The sequence below is a fragment of the Phoxinus phoxinus genome (assembly GCF_949152265.1).
Source record: "Phoxinus phoxinus genome assembly, chromosome: 22".
NCBI classification, from domain to species: Eukaryota; Metazoa; Chordata; class Actinopteri; order Cypriniformes; family Leuciscidae; genus Phoxinus; species Phoxinus phoxinus.
Genome location: NC_136897.1, coordinates 12,520,728 through 12,540,798, shown reverse-complemented (window position 1 = coordinate 12,540,798; position 20,071 = coordinate 12,520,728). Strand labels below are relative to the sequence as shown.

Sequence of the window (20,071 nt, the reverse complement as noted above, 5' to 3'; positions counted from 1 at the left end):
TTGTGTTTCTGCTCCATCAATGATTTTATTCTTAACAATAGTGCAGCACAAGGCATGAAGACTGGTGTGACAGGTGTAGATGGGCAGTCTTTGATGGTTGCTGTTTATTTTGTACTAGATGACACCACTTTCCCATCAACAATGTCTTCAACAATGGTCTTCACCATGACGGTTTTGGAAGAGCTGCTGCTGCTGCTTTTTCCTCCACCTCCTCCTCCTCCTCCTCCACTGCTGAAACTATGGTGACAAAGAGAGAATATGTTGATGCATGTTCCTCAGAAATAATAAAACCCCAATGGCAAACAAACACTCATTTTACAGTATCACTGTCTTTTTTCCGCCACCTCCTACCTGCTTGCTTCTCCATCCATCAGTCTCCTATACTCAGCGATTTCCATCTCCAGCCGGGCCTTGATGTCCAACAGCATTATGTAATCCTGAGACTGTCTGTCTATGTCAGATCTGAGATGAACAATCTGCTCCTCCAAACTTGTTACGTGAGCCTGCAGTTGAGTCAGCTGCATGGAGTACCGAGATTGTGTGTCCCTAAGAGTTCCCTCCAAAGACCCTTTCTGTAAAATAAGAGTGGAGATGCTGAGTATTTATTAGTGCAGAGTGGTAAAAAATGGTATCGTTCAACCAGGCTGTTGAAAAACTGCATGTATTAACCAGCAAAAGATGGAATTGCCATTATTTTCAGGTCTCCCTGAATAATTTTTGTGGGTTTCAGAGGGGTTTTGGGCACTTGTCGACCTGGCTGCCTACTAAACAAACAGAACACATCTTGGACAGGCTGGGAGACCAGTTTGCCCAATTTAGCTTAAACCAGCTGAGAATAGTTTGAAATGTTTATTTCAGCAGCCGTTACCATCTTGCTATAGATGCATCGCAACACACTCACACACACTTACTTTACTGAGTTCAGATTGTAACTCGATCTCCAGGCCCTGAAGGGTGCGTCTAAGCTCTGTGATTTCAGACTTGGACATTTGTAGGGTCTCTGTATTGGCCTCAACCTCCTTAATCACCGTCTCTGACTGCAGATAAATAACATTCAGAGTTTAGTCAAGCATCTCTAAAGATTAAAACTGGGTTGTTCTAGTTTTGGCTAGTTCAGGAAACACATATTTATTTGCCCTCTTCTACCTTGGATTGAAACCAAGACTCTAGTTCACGACGGTTTTTGGCAGCGACGCCCTCATACTGCTCACGGATCTCAGCCATCACACGGCTCAGATCTTCCTGAGGAGCCGCATCCACCTCCACGTTTACTGAACCAGTCATTTGAGTGCGCATGGCCGCCAGTTCCTACAAAGAGAAAAATAATTCAAGATGATGTATATTTTTGGCCCCTGAGGCCCATTCCTCAGATTTACAGTGCTTCTCAGCCCCACATTTGATTGCCTTGTTAGTTAATCTCATGGCAAGGTCAAAGGAACATGTCTGTTTTGGCAAGATCAAAAGATTGATTTGGACAGGTTTTTCAGTGGTTTACAGTACCTCCTCGTGGTTCTTCTTGAGGAAGATAATTTCCTCCTTTAAGCCCTCAATCTGCATCTCCAGGTCAGATCTTGACAATGTCAGCTCATCCAGGAGTCTCTTCAGCCCAGCAATATCTGCTTCCACAGACTGACGCATAGCCAACTCATTCTCATACCTGAATGGGTCAAACCAGTGAAGCTTATTAGGAACTTTTCACCAATGTAAGAGCAAAAGAAGTTTCATAAACTGTAGGCTTGGATTTACTTTGACTTGAAGTCGTCAGCAGCTAATTTTGCGTTATCAATGCCCAGGTAGACTCCTCCATTGATACGGGTGGCATCTTGGATCTGTCAGAGACAAGAGAGGATTCAAACAATTAGGTTTTTACACATTTAGCTTCCAAATAGACACAAAATGCAAACACTGTCTGATACACCCATGTAGTTGTGCACTTTTGTGCTAAATTTTGGGAAGCAACCATGACATACACAACTGTACAATGCACTCGAATGGCTGTTTCATTTTGACATGCAGAAAACTCAATGAGGACATGACCACACCCACCATCCTGCAGCTATGAGATCATGCATTTCTTGTGCAAGAGATGTTGTAAAGTTTTACAGTAGCAGTACCTTATCCTTCAGGTCGCTGATTATGGTGTAGTAGGCAGAGTAATCTCTTGCAGAAGGCGAGGTTTTCTTCTCCAGAAACTCTCTGATCTTCAGTTCGAGATCTGCATTGGCCTTCTCCAAAGAGCGCACCTTCTCCAGGTAAGATCCCAGACGGTCGTTCAGGTTCTGCATGGTTGCTTTCTCATTGACGGCCACGTTGTCCATACCACCCCCTCCAGCGCCACCACCAAAGCCACCACCATAGCCAAAGCCTCCTCCACCACCACCACCACCAGCGCCACCACCAAAGCCAAAGCCTCCTCCACCTCCAGCGCCACCACCAAAGCCATAACCTGCTCCACCACCACCGCCACCACCAGCTGAAAACATGCTTGACGCAGAGGAGATACGGACACCTTGGCCTCCTGAACCCCCATACATGCTCCCAGCACGCATGGCGCCTAAGCGGCCACCGCCTCCGATGCCCATCGATGAAGACTGAGACATGCGTCCTAGAGAAGGACCTCCACCGAAGCCCCCTCCAGAAGACACAGAACTACGGCTGCTGAAGGACGTCATTGCTGGGGAGTGGAGGAGAGAGTCTTTTTGCTGGAAGGAGAGGGAATGCGGTTCACAGACGAGGCTGATTGTATTTTATATGTTTGTGGGATGAGGTAAGGGGTGGGTGGAGGTAGAGATGAAGGAGGGGGTGAGGGGACAACATGAACTCAAAACTTCACTCTCCGCCCAGCACATGCCTGGAGGCAGAGGATCTGGCAGGTGAAATGACATGAATTGTTGGAATGATCTCTGAGAGCACAGGGATATGTGCCAAAAAACAAGACATATGCATATCTTATCTCAAAATATGCATAACTTGACAATGTTTTCACAGGACGTGATTTTTTTATATGAGGGACGAGATTTTCCCATGCTTGTCTGCATAGTATCTCATGTTACTGCCATACGGTCTGTGTTACAGGCTTCATATCATGTGTGCTGACAGGATGGCCTGCGGCTGCCAGAGGGGTTTCCAGGACAACAGAGTGCTGGAGTTGATAAACACTTATAAACAGCAAGCTAAAAGCACACAGTGAAATGGTCTCTTGCACGTGGAATGCTGCCAGTTTCCCCAGAACAGACCTCCCTTTGTCTTTTCAAACATGAACAGAACAACAAAAAAATAGCGAGAGAGAGAGAGAGAAACATTTTCCAAAGTGAACTTTTACTCAAGAGGCATCTGGAGACGTGCTAGCATGGTACCGCTCGTCTTGCGTAACAGTGTTTTTCTGAGAGCTTTAAAAATGAGTCAGATACGCCACTCCAGAAAGCTTTACTTTTATCTCAGGAAAATTCTTGTATGCATAAGAAACTTTCAATTGAGGGCTGAAGCTTTGCTTTGGAAAGCATGACCATGCAATTCAACTAATTCAGTTCTATCTTCAGTTAATGAAGCATCATTAAAAAGGCTGCTGCATGAAGTAGTAGTACATTAGTAGAGTAATTGCTAGTTGACTGCATTTACAAAGGTTACATTGTACTTGTGTATAGCTGTCATTACACAATCAAGTGAAAACAATGTGGCAAGGATAACTGAACACGGATCTAGTGTATGTATTAAGTAGGCCTAATTCATCAATTTTAAATGAATGTGCCTGTGGTTATAAGGTGATGAATGATGTGAATTTCATTAGATACTGAATGACAAGATAAATCTGATCCATTTGTTGGTTCCAAACAAGCTCCTGCAAGCTCTGCTTTATTCAGATCACATAGAAAAAGAAATCTGATTAAACAATCACCTTGTTACTGCAAGACCACTAGCTTTTTGATTTAAAGGACATATTTATGTGCACGCTTTTGTGAGCATGTCATGCGAGAGTTAATCTATTAATGACTTACTGTAGTCAGCCTTATACTTTCACCGTGGGAATTTATTGCTTACAAAAGCAGCAACCCTTACAAAAAAAGACGTTTATTCAAGTGTGCAAGTAAGTATACTTTCTTCTAAAAAAAAAGAAAGTATACTTTCAGTCTACGTATACTTCTCTTACTTATACTGACAGAAAAGTCTTGTACTCAATCTTTTAGTCGAGATAGGCTACTTGAAAAGTATAAATAAGTGTTGTAAGTATACTTGGCTTGTAGTTGTGTTTACGCTTTTTTCATAGTTTTACATAATGTCTTGTAAACCTACATGTTCAAATTTATATACTGTAAGTCAGCTTTGGGGTGGAATAGCTTAAATAAAACATGTGGAACTGAACATGATCTACTTTGTACACAGTGTCAATAACCCACGGAGAAACAAAAAAAAATTGGCTAATTTTATTGACAGTTCTTAGGTGTAAGAGTATTGTAACAGACTTGATTCATTCTGGCTTCTATAATTAGCCATTACCAGAAGATACACTTTTAAATCTCATTACAAAACTTCAAGCCAAATAGGAAAAGGAGTATGTACATTTTTGTGTAGTCCACTGGTGGAACTTTTGCAAAACTTTAGCGTTCCTCAGAGAAACTTTGCGTTCACATGCAAAACTTCTATGTTCTCTCGCAAAAGTATTGCATTTCCCTGAGTGTGAGAAAAATATGAGATGGGAGGAAAAATAATACTTAAGAGTTCTTTGTGAGCAAATGCAAAGTATCTTGCCAGCGCAAAGGTTTTGCCAGATGCATTGGTTTCTCTGCACATAAACATTGCAATACAATGCAAAAACACTGGAATATTTGATCATATATATAACATGTTTTTACATCACTACTGTATGTCCCTTTAGAGTAAATTTAAAGTTTCTCAGAACTTTATATAAATTAATGCAAAAACATTTAATACTTCAATAATAATAATACTTCATCCATCTTGTTTACTCACTTCTGTTCTCCACACACATTGCAGTTCCGACTTACTTTTCAAAATAGTAGCCACAGTTCACGCATGAACACAACATTTACCCCTTTTTTAAGAACAGAATATTACATCAGAGTTGCATCAACAACACAGACACATAAACACATCAGATCCAAACAGCACATCAGATCTAAGTGACAAGGTCCTTCAACCAACTAGGCTGAATCCGAACATCACGTTTAGGTCTAGTGTAATGAGTGTGTGTAGTGAGCAGTGTCCTCAGCTGTGTACTCAGGAGTAGTTGATGTGCATGGAAATGCAGTGAGAAGGGAAGCATTCCATGTCAACATATGATATACACCATGCAGCTCATCAAAATACCAGTTTGTAGATACCCAGAATGATACATATGCGACCTTAATTAATAGAATAATAATGAAACATTCATTACAGGATTGATACATAGGCAAAAGCACTTTAAAAGAATGTGTGATCACAAATGGAAATGGGATGCATGATTGTACATGTCTCGAGTGATTATTGGAGTAGGAATAGAGTGCATTATCTCATAATCCTATCATGAAACATGCATGCATAGAACGAAAATGCAATACCACACAGTAATAACCAACGCTCAAGACCAATTTGTACGAATTCGTACGAGTGAGTAAAATGTGACTGATTCGTATGAATTCGTGCGACCTCACTTTTTCTAAACCCAGGTGATGGGTAGGTTTAGGGGCAGGGTCAGGAGTAGGTCATTCATTCGAATTCTTAGGAATTGGGCAACTCGGAAAATATGTACGATTTAACAAAAATCGTACGAGTGAGGTCATATGAATTCATTTGAATTAGCCACCTTTTAAAGGTCGTACGAATTGCCATTAGATCGGGTTGTAATATAACACATACACACATGTCCTGGAATGCACGTTGTATAGTATATCAGTTCGTCAATAAATTAATGCAGGAAAGGCTATGGGTCTTTCCTATGACCTGATTCAAATGACTTCAAATGAGCTCTGCATTCTTTTAAGTCATATAAGCATGGCAACCAGAGGCCTGGTTTTATTACTCTTGGGGGGATGTCACAGACACCTTGTTATGGGGTCATGAGGGGTTTTAAAGATTATTTGTTAAATATAACAAATACTTGTGATTTGTCTCAGTCGTTACATCCTTAACAGACAATTCCAGTCACAGTTTATAGTATGGCAACAACTCAACATTTAGTCTGGACAACCACTGGACGACATATGTACTCGTCACTGCCCTGAAGTGCGAAAATCAGTTCCAACTGCCCGTTGGGCTCGAGCAAGAATACGCAAGTATTGCGTTTAATTTACCTCAGCTAAATTATTCAATTCTACGTTGTTACAATGTTATGAGCACGTAGACAGTGACGTTGCCATAGCAGAAATGTAACGTGCCACAGACGTTGCCACAACGTAAATGTGTTTGCTGGAGAGGCCAATCTTAAGAAATCTGTGTACGAAGAGCAGGACGAAAAGCACATGCAGCTTCAACATCAGCAGCAGACAGAGAATTACAGGCAGCAGATAGAAAAGCAACAAACTCCTCATCAACAACATAAACAGGAGCTGGAGCAACAGCATTATCTGCAGGAGAAGCAGATAATGGCAAATGTGACATACAGTATTAAGCAGGAGTGAAGACCCTCCGCTGAAACAGTGTGACCTAAGAACGGCAGGTTGGTTTGCCGGAAGCAACACTTGTCTTTATTGAGCTGCAAGCCAGCAGCTTAGTTGTAAGACAGCTTGAAGTGCTTTGTCATGCATAGACATGCCACGTTCGTAGATGTTCGTAATGTCATCCAGCTAATTTTCAACCCCTGGTAAGCCAGTCAGGATGATGGTAATCATCTTCTGAAATGCCGTGGCTGCTGAAACCAATCCAAAAGTTGTATTACCAAAAGTAATAAAGGCTGTGAGGTCACGCCTGTCCTCATGCAGCAGCACTTGGTAGTGAGCATTAGTCAGGTCAATGGTTGCGAAAACAGTAGAACCTTTTAGAGCATAGAGTTCTCTTTCATCATCTCGTGTTCGAGATCCACCTATGGGAAGGGCATCCGTACCTGACCTCTGCAGAAGCATCCAATTGCACCAAGTCTGGTTAGACAGACAGAAGCGCGCAGCCAATGCCAGGTAAGGCCCCGCCCCCTTACCTAGTGGCATATAACGCCTGCAAGCGCTGCTATTCTCCAGTTGACATTCGCTTCTCGCAATCTCTGCACTGACACAGTTCGGTTGGATTACGCTGCTCACTTTCGTGTCTTCAGGAGGACATATCGCCTGATCAGCCTCCGTCAGACGTGACAGTCGTTTTTTCAGCCTTTCTGCTGTGTTCTGCATTCGGAGCCGCCCGCGCTCTCGCCGTTTTTCACCTGCTCCTCCTTCCACGGCTGCCCGCCACGGATTTTTCCGAGTTCTTCTCCGGAATGTCGCTGTCTAAACCTTCCGCTTCTCCGGGGAACAGCCTATCACGGGCCTGCCCGGCTGCGTGTGGTGCGCTCATCGCCGCTAAGGACCTTCACCCGTTCTGCGTGGTCTGCTTGGGCCTTAAACACGCTCAAGAAGCCTTGGAGAACCCGGAAAATTGCAGTCACTGCCTTATGCTGCCCAAGAAGCTTTTACGACGTCGTCTGAAAGTTGCAGCGACCCAGTGCTCCGAGCTCGGCCTCTCTGACTCGGATGGGGGACACGGTGACGACGACGCGCTACCGGGCGACTCCCGGGGCGCCGCCTCTCTCATTTGGGCTGACCAGCCCAATCCCGCATTCCCCGAAGAGGACATCTTCGCGGGCAACCTCACGCTCGTCGACGAACCGGCCGGTTCCGGCGATGAGGATGACGCGGCCCTTCTTGGGGTCTCAGAGGACGAGGAGGCCATCCCGCCCTCTGGCTTTCCCCAGGCTAGCGCCCACACGGCCTTGCCTCAGTCCATCCTCCTGGAAGTTTGTGAGCGAGCGGCCGCTCGCCTCAACATGGAATGGCCGGCTTCACAGAGCGCCACCGACCAGGAGAGGGATATTTACGACGGGAAAGTGCTGGGACCCCCTCCCGGTCCGAGAAAACAACTCTTCCCCGTCCTTCCAGCGTGCGCGAAGCACATGAGGCACAATTGGAGCGACCCCCTCGACTTCAAACACGGTCTCACGGGTCTTGAGGTGAAGGACATGGCAGCTCATGGTATGGGTGACCCCCCCGCTATCGAGCCTTCCATCGCCAGGCACCTTAACCCCGCTCAGGGAGGGCTGCTCGCTCCCCCGAAGCCGGTCTTGCCCAACAAGATGGACCGTTTTTCTGCCTCAGTTCACCAGGCCGCATACAAATCCTCGGCCTTGGCTGTCAGGGCCCTGAACGTCTCTTCACTCCTCTCCGCTTACCAGGCGGAGATTTTGGACGAATTAGGGCAACAGCTGGAAAAGGGAACTCCTTCTCTAACCTTGTGGAAGGAGATCCTCACGGTGAACGACCTCGTCCTCCGTAACGCTCGGCAGGCCGTCCAAGCCTGCGGGCGCTCTATGGCGCTTTCTGTGGTGGGAGAGCGCGAGCTCTGGCTTAACCTGTCGGGCCTTCCTGACAGTGAGAAGCGGCGCATCGCGGGCGCATCGGTGGAGCCCGGCCGGGCTCTCTTTGGCCCCGCCGTCGCATTGATGCAACAACGGTGTGACGACAAAAAGAAGGAGGATGAGGCCTTCAAGTTATGCCTTCCTAGGAAGGCGGCCCCATGCCAGGCACCCCCTGCGCGTTTGCCTAACCCACCTGCCATGGGACGACATTTCCACCAGGGCAAGGAAAGGCCCCGCAACAGACCCCCCGCCCCATGGCAGAATAACCCACCGCCTGCTAAGCACTGGGGAAAATCTACTCCCGCCGCGGCCGCGGCTGGAAGACCATCTAACCCTACCCCCACCGACTCGAAACGCAAGCGGCCTGCCTGATGTTCGGCCGGTGGGGGCATCGAGTCCACTTTCACGGGCTACGAGCCCTTTGGACTCTCTTCATGTCCAAGAACCCCTGTCCAAAAGACGCAGGGTCTCTCGCGAGGCTGCCCAGCCCATGTGTTTGTTGAACGTGTGTTCCCCCCTCACGTTCGAGGGGTCTGTTGTGAGGAAAAGTCACAAAGCAGTGTCACCACACCGCACACACTCACTTCCCCTCACCAAATTATTAAAGGCTTCGGCCCCAGTGTTCCCCCAACACAAAACACACAAAAAAACAAAAAACACATTAAAACAAACGAATCAAATGAATTCGTTACGGAGAGAGGATCTCTCTCCGCAGAGAGAATTCATCTCCCTGCAGAGAGAGAACATCTTTCTAAACCCTGGCATGTCGCCCCTAGTTCATCCACTAGATGGCGCCATTGCATCACAAATGAGTCAGCTGGGCTTACACAGCTCCGCTGCGGCTCGGGTGGGAACACTCGCGAGTCACGAACGGGCTTGGCAAGCGGTTTCGGCTCCCGAGTGGGTGATGCGTACTATAATGCAGGGCTACAGATTGCAGTTTGCAATGAAACCCCCGCATTTCAACGGCGTTCTCTCTTCACACACGGAAGAGAACGCTTCACACATTCTGAAAGAGGAAATATCCTCCCTCCTAAACAAGGAAGCTATTCAGGTGGTGCCCCCCAGTCTGATGAATCAGGGATTTTATTCTCGTTATTTCCTGGTCCCAAAGAAGGACGGCTCTCTCCGCCCTATCTTGGACCTTCGTGTGTTGAACAAACATTTGAGGAAATACAATTTCAGAATGCTAACTCATGGCTCGCTCGCCCGCGCCATAAAACAGAACGACTGGTTCACATCGGTAGACCTGAAAGATGCTTTCTTCCATATAAGCATTTATCCGCCACACAGGAAGTTTCTTCGTTTCGCCTACCAAGGCACATGTTACGAATTCACAGTTCTGCCGTTTGGGCTCAGTCTAAGCCCTCGCAGTTTCTGTCTGTGTGCGGAGGCGGGTTTAGCACCCATGAGAATGTCTGGTCTGAGGATTCTGACATACATAGACATTGGCTCATAATAGCCGAATCGAAGGAGAAAGTGTTGCAGGACACCTGCCGTGTGCTCGCGCACATCACATCTCTCGGGTTCAGAGTGAATGTGAGCAAGAGCAATTTTACACCCAGTCAGAATGTCATTTTCCTGGGCTTGGAGTTGATCTCAGTCTCCATGCGAGCGCGTCTCTCTCAAGAGCGCGTTCTCTCTCTAATGAACTGTCTATCGCAGTTCAGAGAGGGGGCGAGAGTGCAATATCGCACATGCCTCAGGCTGCAGGGTCTTATGGCTTCATCCATCCAAGTTGTGCCACTGGGACTCCTGAGAATGAGAGCGTTCATGAAATGGGTTTTGTCACTACATTTCAGCCCGATTCGCGATCTTTGCCGCTCTGTAATAGTGACGCGCGCCTGCTCGGCAGCCGTGCGACACTGGAAGAGCGCAGACTTTTACGCACAGGGAACCCCTCTGGGGACGGTTATGATGCGGAAAGTTGTGACGACAGATGCGTCCTTAACAGGCTGGGGTGCCACCCAGGAGGGCAGAACGGTGAACGGTCTGTGGCCGAGCAGACTACGTTCAGCGCACATAAATTATTTAGAGCTGTTGACCATTTGGAAAGCTCTGAATCATTTTCTGCCTCGCCTGCAGGGACATCATGTTCTCGTACGCTGCGACAATACCACGGCTGTGGCTTATATCAACGGTCAGGGCGGCGACGCACCCCTCGGGGTAGATGCACTGGCCCACCCATGGCCCAGAGTGCTGCTGTATGCTTTTCCTCCCCTGTGCTTGATAATTCCAACACTGGCCAGGGTGAGAGAGCAGAGCCTGTCTCTCATTCTGATTGCACCCAGGTGGCCCAAGGCACCGTGGCTGGCGGAGATAATCCCTCTGTTATATGCCGAGCCGTGGCGCCTCCCCCCACGCACGGACCTATTGTCCCAAGCGAACGGGGAGATTTACCACCCACACCCGGACAGGGTGGCTCTCTGGGCCTGGCCCGTGAGAGGACGAACCTAAGCGCACTGGGGCTTTCGCCGCGTGTGATTGCCACTATACAGAATGCCAGAGCCGTTTCTACACGGTCCTTATATGGCTGTAAGTGGCAAGTGTTCGAAGGGTGGTGCGATGGGCGTGGTCTCACATCTTATCAGTGCTCAGTTCCTGATATTTTGTGTTTCCTTCAAGACCTCATGGAAAAAGGGAGGTCTTTTTTCCACCATTAAGGTCTACCTGGCTGCGATTTCGGCCTGTCATGTGGGCTTTGAGGGCTCAACAGTCGGGCAGCATCCTCTAATCCGCAGATTTATGAAGGGTGCCCGTCGCCTTTGCCAGTCGTCAGGAGAACTGTTCCTGAGTGGGACCTCTCCATGGTGCTGGAGGCTCTGTCTCAACATCCTTTTGAGCCTCTGGGAAGTATTTCCCTTAAGCTGCTGTCCTTCAAGACAGCTTTGCTCTTGGCCTTGGCATCAGCTAAACGTGTCAGTGAGCTACATGCACTCTCGGTTCATCCCTCATGCACTAAATTCTCTCTTAGTGGAGATAAGGTTTCCCTTAAGCCTAATCCGGCCTTCATGCCGAAGTGCTTCCCTGCGTTCACTTCGGAGGTGTTGGAGCTGTCCGCTTTTCACCCTCCACCGTTTTCCTCCCCGGAGGATAAGAGGCTAAATGCTCTGTGTCCTGTCCGTGCTTTACAGACATATATGACCAGGACCAGTGCGTCCCGGAAGAGCGACCAGCTCTTTATTTCATGGGCGCCCCCTCACAAAGGGAGTCCCATATCTAAGCAACGCCTCTCACATTGGCTTGTGAATGCTATAGCTGTGGCTTATGAATCAAAAGGAGTGCAGCCCCCAGGGGGCATCAGAGCTCATTCCACAAGGGGCTTAGCCGCCTCTTGGGCTTTGTTTAGGGGAGTGTCACTGCAGGACATCTGCTCCGCTGCCAGTTGGGCTTCTCCTCATACCTTTGTGCGTTACTACCGGCTGGATGTCACCAGAATTTCGGTAGCACATTCGGTTTTAGGGGTGGGGTCTTCTTAGCCCTTCCCTGTAACCCCGTTGGAAGTAACGAATAAGGAGTGAACGGGCCGGCTGGCCATGCACATTCCTCTCACCAAGCACGTATTTCCAATCCTTCCTGGGTGTATATATGCACATTGGTGTTGCTGGGGTTATTACCACATACATGTTTCATGTCCTGCATGTGCACAGCAGTTATGTGTGTGCGTCAGGATTGCAGGTTCATGATTATGGGACGTGTCTGGCACCGCCCCCCTGGGGCGACCGTCCTTCTCTGGCTTTCAGAACCTCACTGTGAGTGTATTGGGCAATCGGGGAGCTGTCCATGTCTCTCCCATAGGTGGATCTCGAACACGAGATGATGAAAGAGAACAATAGGTTACTGTCGTAACCCCGGTTCTCTGAAACATCGAGTGGAGAGATCCACCAGCTTTGCCCCGCTTGCCGCACGAGAAGCGAATATACTTACTGGAGAATAGCAGTGCTTGCAGGCGTTATATGCCACTAGGTAAGGGGGCGGGGCCTTACCTGGCATTGGCTGCGCGCTTCTGTCTGTCTAGCCAGACTTGGTGCAATTGGATGCTTCTGCAGAGGTCAGGTACGGATGCCCTTCCCATAGGTGGATCTCTCCACTCGATGTTTCAGAGAACCGGGGTTACGACAGTAACCTATTGTTATTCATCCATGTGTGGCACTTGAAAGAGTCAACGATCATTGCTTTATCTGGCGCTTTGAGGTCAACGCACATCCTAATTTTACCTAACTCTTTCTGCGTAACAACAATTGGTGACACCCATGCTGAGGCGACTTTGCATTCTATCACCCCAGCTCTGACAGGCAAAGTTTTGGCAAAGATAATGCTAAATGAGGACATTGTACCTGAGTAGAAAATCCATTGTCCCTCTGTACTAAGGCAGTGAATGCCAGGCATCCCCTGTAGCATCAATAACTGTAAAGATCCACTGCCATTTGTTGAATGGCATAGCAGGCTCACCAGGGCAAGGCAGGAAAAAACTGGCAAGGCATGTTAGCAACAGCCATCTTCGTGAGCATCGACTTTGCAAAAAATGCCTAATCCTCAACACCCATTTGTGGTGTCTGTCAGGAGTTATAAAACAATGAAGCACATGAGACAAGAGTTAGCAAACTTCATCCATCTTGTTTACTCATTCACTTCCGTTCTCACATACGTTACATCATTACACAACAGTTCAGAATGCCTTTTCAAAATAGTATTCACAATATACACAATATACAATTCACGCATGAACACAACTGTCTGACTTAGGCTGTTTACACCTGGTATTAAGATGTGTTTTGGTTGATCGGATCACAATGAGGGAGACACATTCCTGTTTACAGCTGGTGTTTCAATCCGTCTCTTTTGTCCATTTTCAACCTCTTCTGTCCTGATTTCTTCAAGGGTAGGATCGGGGTGGGTAAATGTAAAAAAAAAAGTTTTTTTATTTATATCTCTCAATCTAATGGATAAAATAAACTTGCATAAATTACATATGATATGAATGCGCCCAGAGATGACGGAAAAACAAACTGAGAGCAGCAGCTTTTGCATCTGTGTTTAAAATTTTCGTCTTCAAACCAAAATTGGGGCTTGCTCCAAATAAGTTAAAATCCCATCTGGCTAGCTCACTTTCCATAATTTTTACACGTTAGGTCAGTAGGCGGAGAGTATGGTGGTCTATCTTTTGTGGTTGTTCGAACACATTTGACCACATGACCTCGCGTCTACACTACGAAAGCAATCCGGTCGAATGTGTTTTCAACAACCTCTGGAAGTGGTTGAAAGTGGACAAAGAAGCTCAGTGCGTTTCTTTTTGCAGGGTGTGGCGCAATCATAAATTTTCTCTATATTTTAGATAGTGGCACTTTATATTCTTTTTCTTATTAATATTAATATCTTTTCTTACATAATCGTGAAAATTTTTCTTTATTTGGCTAATTTAACACCATTTTAGTATTTAAACTAAAACAATACTTCACAGCGTCAATCAAAACCAATGTTACATCAGAAGTTTTGATATCTAAATTGAGAAAAGCTATTACATCCTCTGGTTCATACTTTACAGCATGGGATGCTAAAACTTACATAAACAGTCATAGTTTCAAAGCAGACAATGAAAACACTGTCATTACACAAAGAGGGATTCATCCGAAACTCAAACTTCAGAGAATCAAACTGGTTTTTCTTGCCTTGTAGTCGTAAAAAAAAAAAAAAAAAGGAAGAAGAAGAAGAATGAGTGCAGAGACTCCATAAAAGAACAATATATTTTTATATGCTCCTTTTACACACTCACCCCTCTGACCTCTCTTCTTTGCAGTCTTTTACAGTCCATCCTGCAGTATGCTGAAAAATTGCAAAACTTACATAAATCTTGTGTGTAAATAGCAAACAGTTGTGGTTACCATACTAGATACATCTAATACTGTAAAAAGAATGTTTTTGGTTTTCCTGTTTCAACTTTCACGTATGTAATTTAAATGTAATTTAATCAAACAAAATGTAACTGCTTATTTGCTGAAATCATACAACTGTTGTTATGTATAGCCTAAAGCACAATTTAAACCAATGTGTTAATACATTATACAATTTTGAGCAGGTTAGGGTCATGCTACAGCCATGCAGCTGCACTTATGTTTAAAGGAGAACTCCGGTCAATTTTAACATTGAGCTCAATTTTTAGTAAATTTGGAGTGCTGTCAATACAGAGAACAACGACAAAAATCGGTGTTGCCTACACTGTGTTATCCTCTTTTTAAAATTTGCACCCTGTTGACTTCAATGGGGCAAGTTTTAAACCTGCTTTTATTTCTCTTATCATCCTTGATGTGTCATACAAGTGCCCAGCCATGTTGAGTGATTCCTTCAGAGTGAACACGAGTGAATCTGACTGCAGTAGATGTGAAAGATATGAATAAAAATGATGTTATATCAGCCAGCGCACATACCTGTATTTAGTTCCTGTTTTCAGTGGAAGTCCAAAGTAGTCGATTGTCGAGTTCAGGCGCGTGATCATAGTAACTAAACCTATGCGCGTGAACTCGACAATTGACTACTTTGGACTTCCACCGAAAACAGGAACTAAATACAGGTATGTGCGCTGGCTGATATAACATCATTTTTATTCATATCTTTCACATCTACTGCAGTCAGATTCACTCGTGTTCACTCTGAAGGAATCACTCAACATGGCTGGGCACTTGTAATGACACATCAAGGATGATAAGACTAAGAACTGGTTAAGTTTAAAACTTGCCCCATTCAAGTCAATAGGGTGTAAATTTTAAAAATAGGATAACACAGTGTAGGCAACACCGATTTTTGTCGTTGTTCTCTGTATTGACAGCACTCCAAATTTACTAAAAATTGAGCTCAATGTTAAAATTGACCGGAGTTCTCCTTTAAAGTTGAGCTGTGGGTCAGGATGGGAAAGACGGAGTAGTGTTGTACATCAGGGACAAATATGTGGATTAACACATCCAAGAGATAGGTGAAACCAGCCAGACTGAGAGAGATCAGCTTCAGAAAGGCTAAGAGGACAGACACCCAACTGCAGCCAGTCAGAGTAAAGTGTAGAAAGAACAATGAAAAAGGTAGACACAATCTGAATGTAGACAAGATCAGGTCATGTACATATAACAAGCAGGTATTAATTAGATTTGTTTTATTTAAATTCATTTAGATTAGTCTTTTTCATTAATTGCCTTTTTAGTTGCAATATTGTACTAATAAAGCTTCTGAGGGTGTATTAGCACAGGTTGTTCCAAGGTGTTACATGTCCCAATCTGTGAACACCTTGGAACAGCCTGTTAATTTAACTTTGGCAGTATGCTGCTAACTTTTATACTATTTACTGGACTTGAACTACTTATATTTTAATAAAACTACAAAATGTGGATGTTCTAAAACTCTTGACCGGTAGAGTAATTAATGTAAAAACAGTTTTGTTAATTAAAAGTTATAATCAGTGCCATGTAACTATTAATGACAGATGTAACTATTTTTGATTGTAATTTGTATTGAAATATGTTATAACATGTATTTTGTGTATTCAGAACTGACAGATGAAGACATTGCAGTCCTGAAAGTACTGGCACCTAACACAGCTGTGTTCACTAGCATGGACTTCAGTGACACGGATTCCGCATCAGAATCTGACACAGACCGGAGACCTGCCACTCTTAGCTCTGTATGATGCCATGGTCTGAAGAGACCTTTGAAAAACTGGGGAAGGAGTAATAAGCAGTGTGTAAACCTTGAGCTTACGACAAAAAATCAGGCCCACTTTCAGGCCTGGCACACACAGAGAACTGGAAGGATAACAAGCACAACCCTACATCGTGTATGCACTGTAGTAACCAAGAGCGCTAAAACAAACCTTGTAAAACAGGTATTGCACTACAACAAACAAGAGTTGTCCCATGTCCCAGCAGTACTTTGGGGAAGAGATATTGAGGACAGAAGAATATACACAGAAATAATTAAAGTACAACATCACAACTTTGACGTGGAGCTATGCGGTCTTATTGAGCGGCCAGACAAACCACATCTTGGGGTATCGCCGGATGGAATGGCAAACTGCTATGCCTGCTGTGGGAAAGCAACTGTAGAGATTAAGTGCCCATACAAATACCGTGATGGGGAGTAGTGAGGACAGTGAGGGAGTAGTGAGGACACACAGTTCTTAGACAAAGCACTTCAACTAAAGAAGAATCTTGTATGCAACGCCCAGTACTGCGACTTCGTGGTTTGGACAAAGCAAGATATTACTATCAAACGCATCACCAGAGATGAAGAAATGCTGCAAGCAGTCCTGCCTAAAGCTGAAGTGTTCTTTAAACGAAGTGTTTCCCTGAGCTGTTAACGTGCAGCATGGATCCACTGATGCAAGCACCTGCAGTCTGCTCACATTGTCAAAGGCCAGACTTTGGAATAATGATTGACTGTGCAGAGTGCAAGAACCATTTCCACTACACATGTGCCAGAGTAAGAAGAAAGCTTGTGGATTGGTATTGTGAACAGTGCAAAAAAACAACAACTCAGAATGAATTGTACTTCGAAGTCAATTATTTAATACAGTACTAGTATTTTACATTAAAACACTTAAATGTGCAATCAGTTATGTTTATTACAGTAAAAAGTTACATAAAGAAGGAATCTATCAAGCTATCTTCTTGGGACTATACATTTACAAAGGTTTGTTAATGCTCCACACACAATCACTATATCATCTAAGAGGTCAATCTTTCAATGTGTATTCTCACATTAGACAAATGACTTGATATGTCCACTTCTTGGACACTTCTTCCACAGTGTCCAGATGGTCTTGAACCCATGGAAACTCTACTAACGCTGAAAAACGGAAGTCACCCAGTGGTTAAGATCAGTGTGCAGAACAAGACCATGATATCAGGCTTGCAGGGAAAACTGAGCTTGGGACAATGCAGTCAATAAAGTCTGTACTACCAGGTGCAGCATCACATTGTGCAACAACTGCAATTATCAGTGATGGTGAAAAAGCCACTATCACGGACATAGTTAACAGTGAAGAATTGTGGGACCCACCTGTTGATGTAAGCCACTTACCTATGCACCAGTAAAACAAAGTTAAACAGTTGCTGCGAGAAGAGTGTTATTCGTTTTCGAAGTCAGATGACGATATTGGATGACTTGCATGACTTGATTGCCCAGGGCTGGATTGAGAAAACCCATTCTCCGTACTCTTCGCCAATCGTATGTGTTCGTAAGAAGGATGCCAGCCTTAGGTTGAGTATCAACTATAGAGATCTCAATAGGAAGACACTGCCTGATCGCCAGCCTATCCCTCGAGATTACAGGACATTCTGGACAGTTTAGGAGGTAAGGCATGGTTTTCTGTATTAGATCAGGGCAAGGCTTACCACCAAGGCTTTATGTCCCCAGAGCGCAGACCCTTGATAGCATTCAGTACACCTTAGGGTTTATATGAGTGGGTTTGTATTCTCTTCGGCCTCATGAATGCACCTGGGGCATTTCAGCATTTCATGAAGGAGTACTTGGAAGGACTAAGGGATGCAATTTGTGTGCCTTACCTGGATGACATCCTGGTTTTCACAAAGACTTTTGACAGACATCTTGAAGAGACAAGAAAGGTGTTCCAACGGTAAAAAGCCCATGGAGTAAAGCTTAAACCACGGAAATGTGAGCTGTTCAAGAACAAGGTGCGTTACCTAGGTCGAATTGTTTCTGCAGTCGAAGGGACCCTGCTGACACTGTTGCCATAACAACACTTAAGGATAAGAGGCCAAGCACTGTGGGAGAGTTACGGAAGATCTTAGGCCTACTGAGCTATTATCGCCAGTATATCAAAGACTTTTCAAGGATTGCCAACCACTACTTGAAGTCACTACTGAAAGAGAAGAGGGTGGCAGTGGCAGTGGCAGTGGCAGTGCTCATTCATTAAAAGCAAAGTTAAACAGATGTGTTTTGAGTCTGGATTTGAATGTGCCTACTGTAGGAGCACATCTGATCTCTTCTGGAAGCTGGTTCCAGCTGCGGCTGGCATAGTAGCTAAAAGCGGACTCGCCGTGCTTAGAGTGAACCCTTGGTATTTCTAGCTGATGTGATCCTAATGATCTGAGTTAGGGCTGCACGATATTGGAAAAAAATTACATTGCGATATTTTTTTCCCCAACGATATATATTGCGATATTGAGAGCCATAACTCCAGGTGTGATGTGCCTTTATTGCTCGTACAACTATAGTGGAGTGGGGGGGGCTTTGAGGTAATCATGTGAAACACCTGCAGAGAGTTATAAAAGGTGATGGTTCTACCAGAAAGACTCGGGAGATAAATTGATATAACAGCGTATATTTATTAACAGCCCAGCAAGCATGAATTTATAAAGTTCTTTGGCGTAGGCCCCGTCCTTAGAGAGCAATGCGAGGGTAGCGGAATCTGCATATCCTGCCTGAAGACGAAGGCAGGGGCGCAGCCGACCCCCCCTGGAGGTTAAGGAAGGGACCATCCTGGTGGTGGTGGGGAGGATGAAGGGGAAGGTGCCATCTGGGTGGTGGTTGGGGAGGATGGAGGTACTTGGCAGCGTCAGCATCTGCGAACTCAGACGAATGTAAGTACCGATCTTTTATACTGTGAGTGTTAGCACGTGATTGGTTAGGAGAGAAGTAATACGTGGCACACTGATTGAGTCTTCCTGGCAGAACCTACGCTAAAGCTGTCATTTCTCTGACTTCAGTCGCTCCTCGGTTACCCTTTAGTCTTTTGTTATTTTGGGTTGCTGCTTTATTTGTTTATTATTCGTTTGCTTCATGTATTAGTTTTGTTTGGGATTTTATGTTTGCAGGCCTGTAATTTGGAGCGCGTATTTTGGGGTTTGTGTTCATTACGCAGCTTATTCTTTATTTAAGTTGATTTGCTGAGCGGAATGTTTTCCGTCATGTTTTTCCTTATTTAATTATGAGTTGTTAAAGTTATTTTTGTTAATAAATACTTTTTGATTCACTTTTGTTCTCGTTGCCTCCCTCATTTGTCGCGGCTCAGAGCCGGCCGTGACACAGGCTAAAGTCAATATATACCATTCCATGATATTAATAATTTCACTAATAAGCAAGCTTCATTACAAGTGACAAAAAGGTCACTTAATATTTTATTCCAAAATTTGAATATTTCTGTAAACAGAAAAGCAGAACGCATTTAAACAGCAGCTTTACACCATACCGCCTGTCTGCGCCGTCGCTCCCACCACGTGCATCACGCGCAGTGCGTAGGGCACCAAGAGCTGAGGGGGCACCAAAATATGAACAATCAATAATTATAATGCCGATATTATTTCAGTATAGAAATACAGACATCCCAAGTCTCCCGGAAGTTCCGGGAGTCTCCCGCATATTGATAGCGGCTGATGCCTGCGAATTAGTTAAAATCTCCGGAATCTAGAGCGAGCGCGCCCACGAGACAGAGACTGTGCTCCAAACCGCGCGTGCACGGCAGAGAGGGAGAGAGAGACCGCGGCACGCGTGCCTCATGAAGCGCATGTAATATCTCCCGCTGGTGCTACT

General features: G+C 45.1%; 1 protein-coding gene across 1 annotated transcript; it reads right to left on the bottom strand.

The window, feature by feature from the left end:
* On the bottom strand, nt 1–4,811 carry krt15 (keratin 15). The gene is made up of 7 exons (XM_079597235.1): nt 2,115–4,811; nt 1,747–1,829; nt 1,501–1,657; nt 1,147–1,308; nt 912–1,037; nt 352–572; nt 1–237 (listed from the first exon to the last, which is right to left on the bottom strand). The coding sequence occupies exons 1-7, from the start codon at nt 2,670–2,672 to the stop codon at nt 105–107; spliced, it is 1,440 nt and encodes a 479-aa protein (XP_079453361.1). The 5' UTR covers nt 2,673–4,811; the 3' UTR covers nt 1–104.
* Between the last annotated feature and the right edge of the window lie 15,260 nt (nt 4,812–20,071).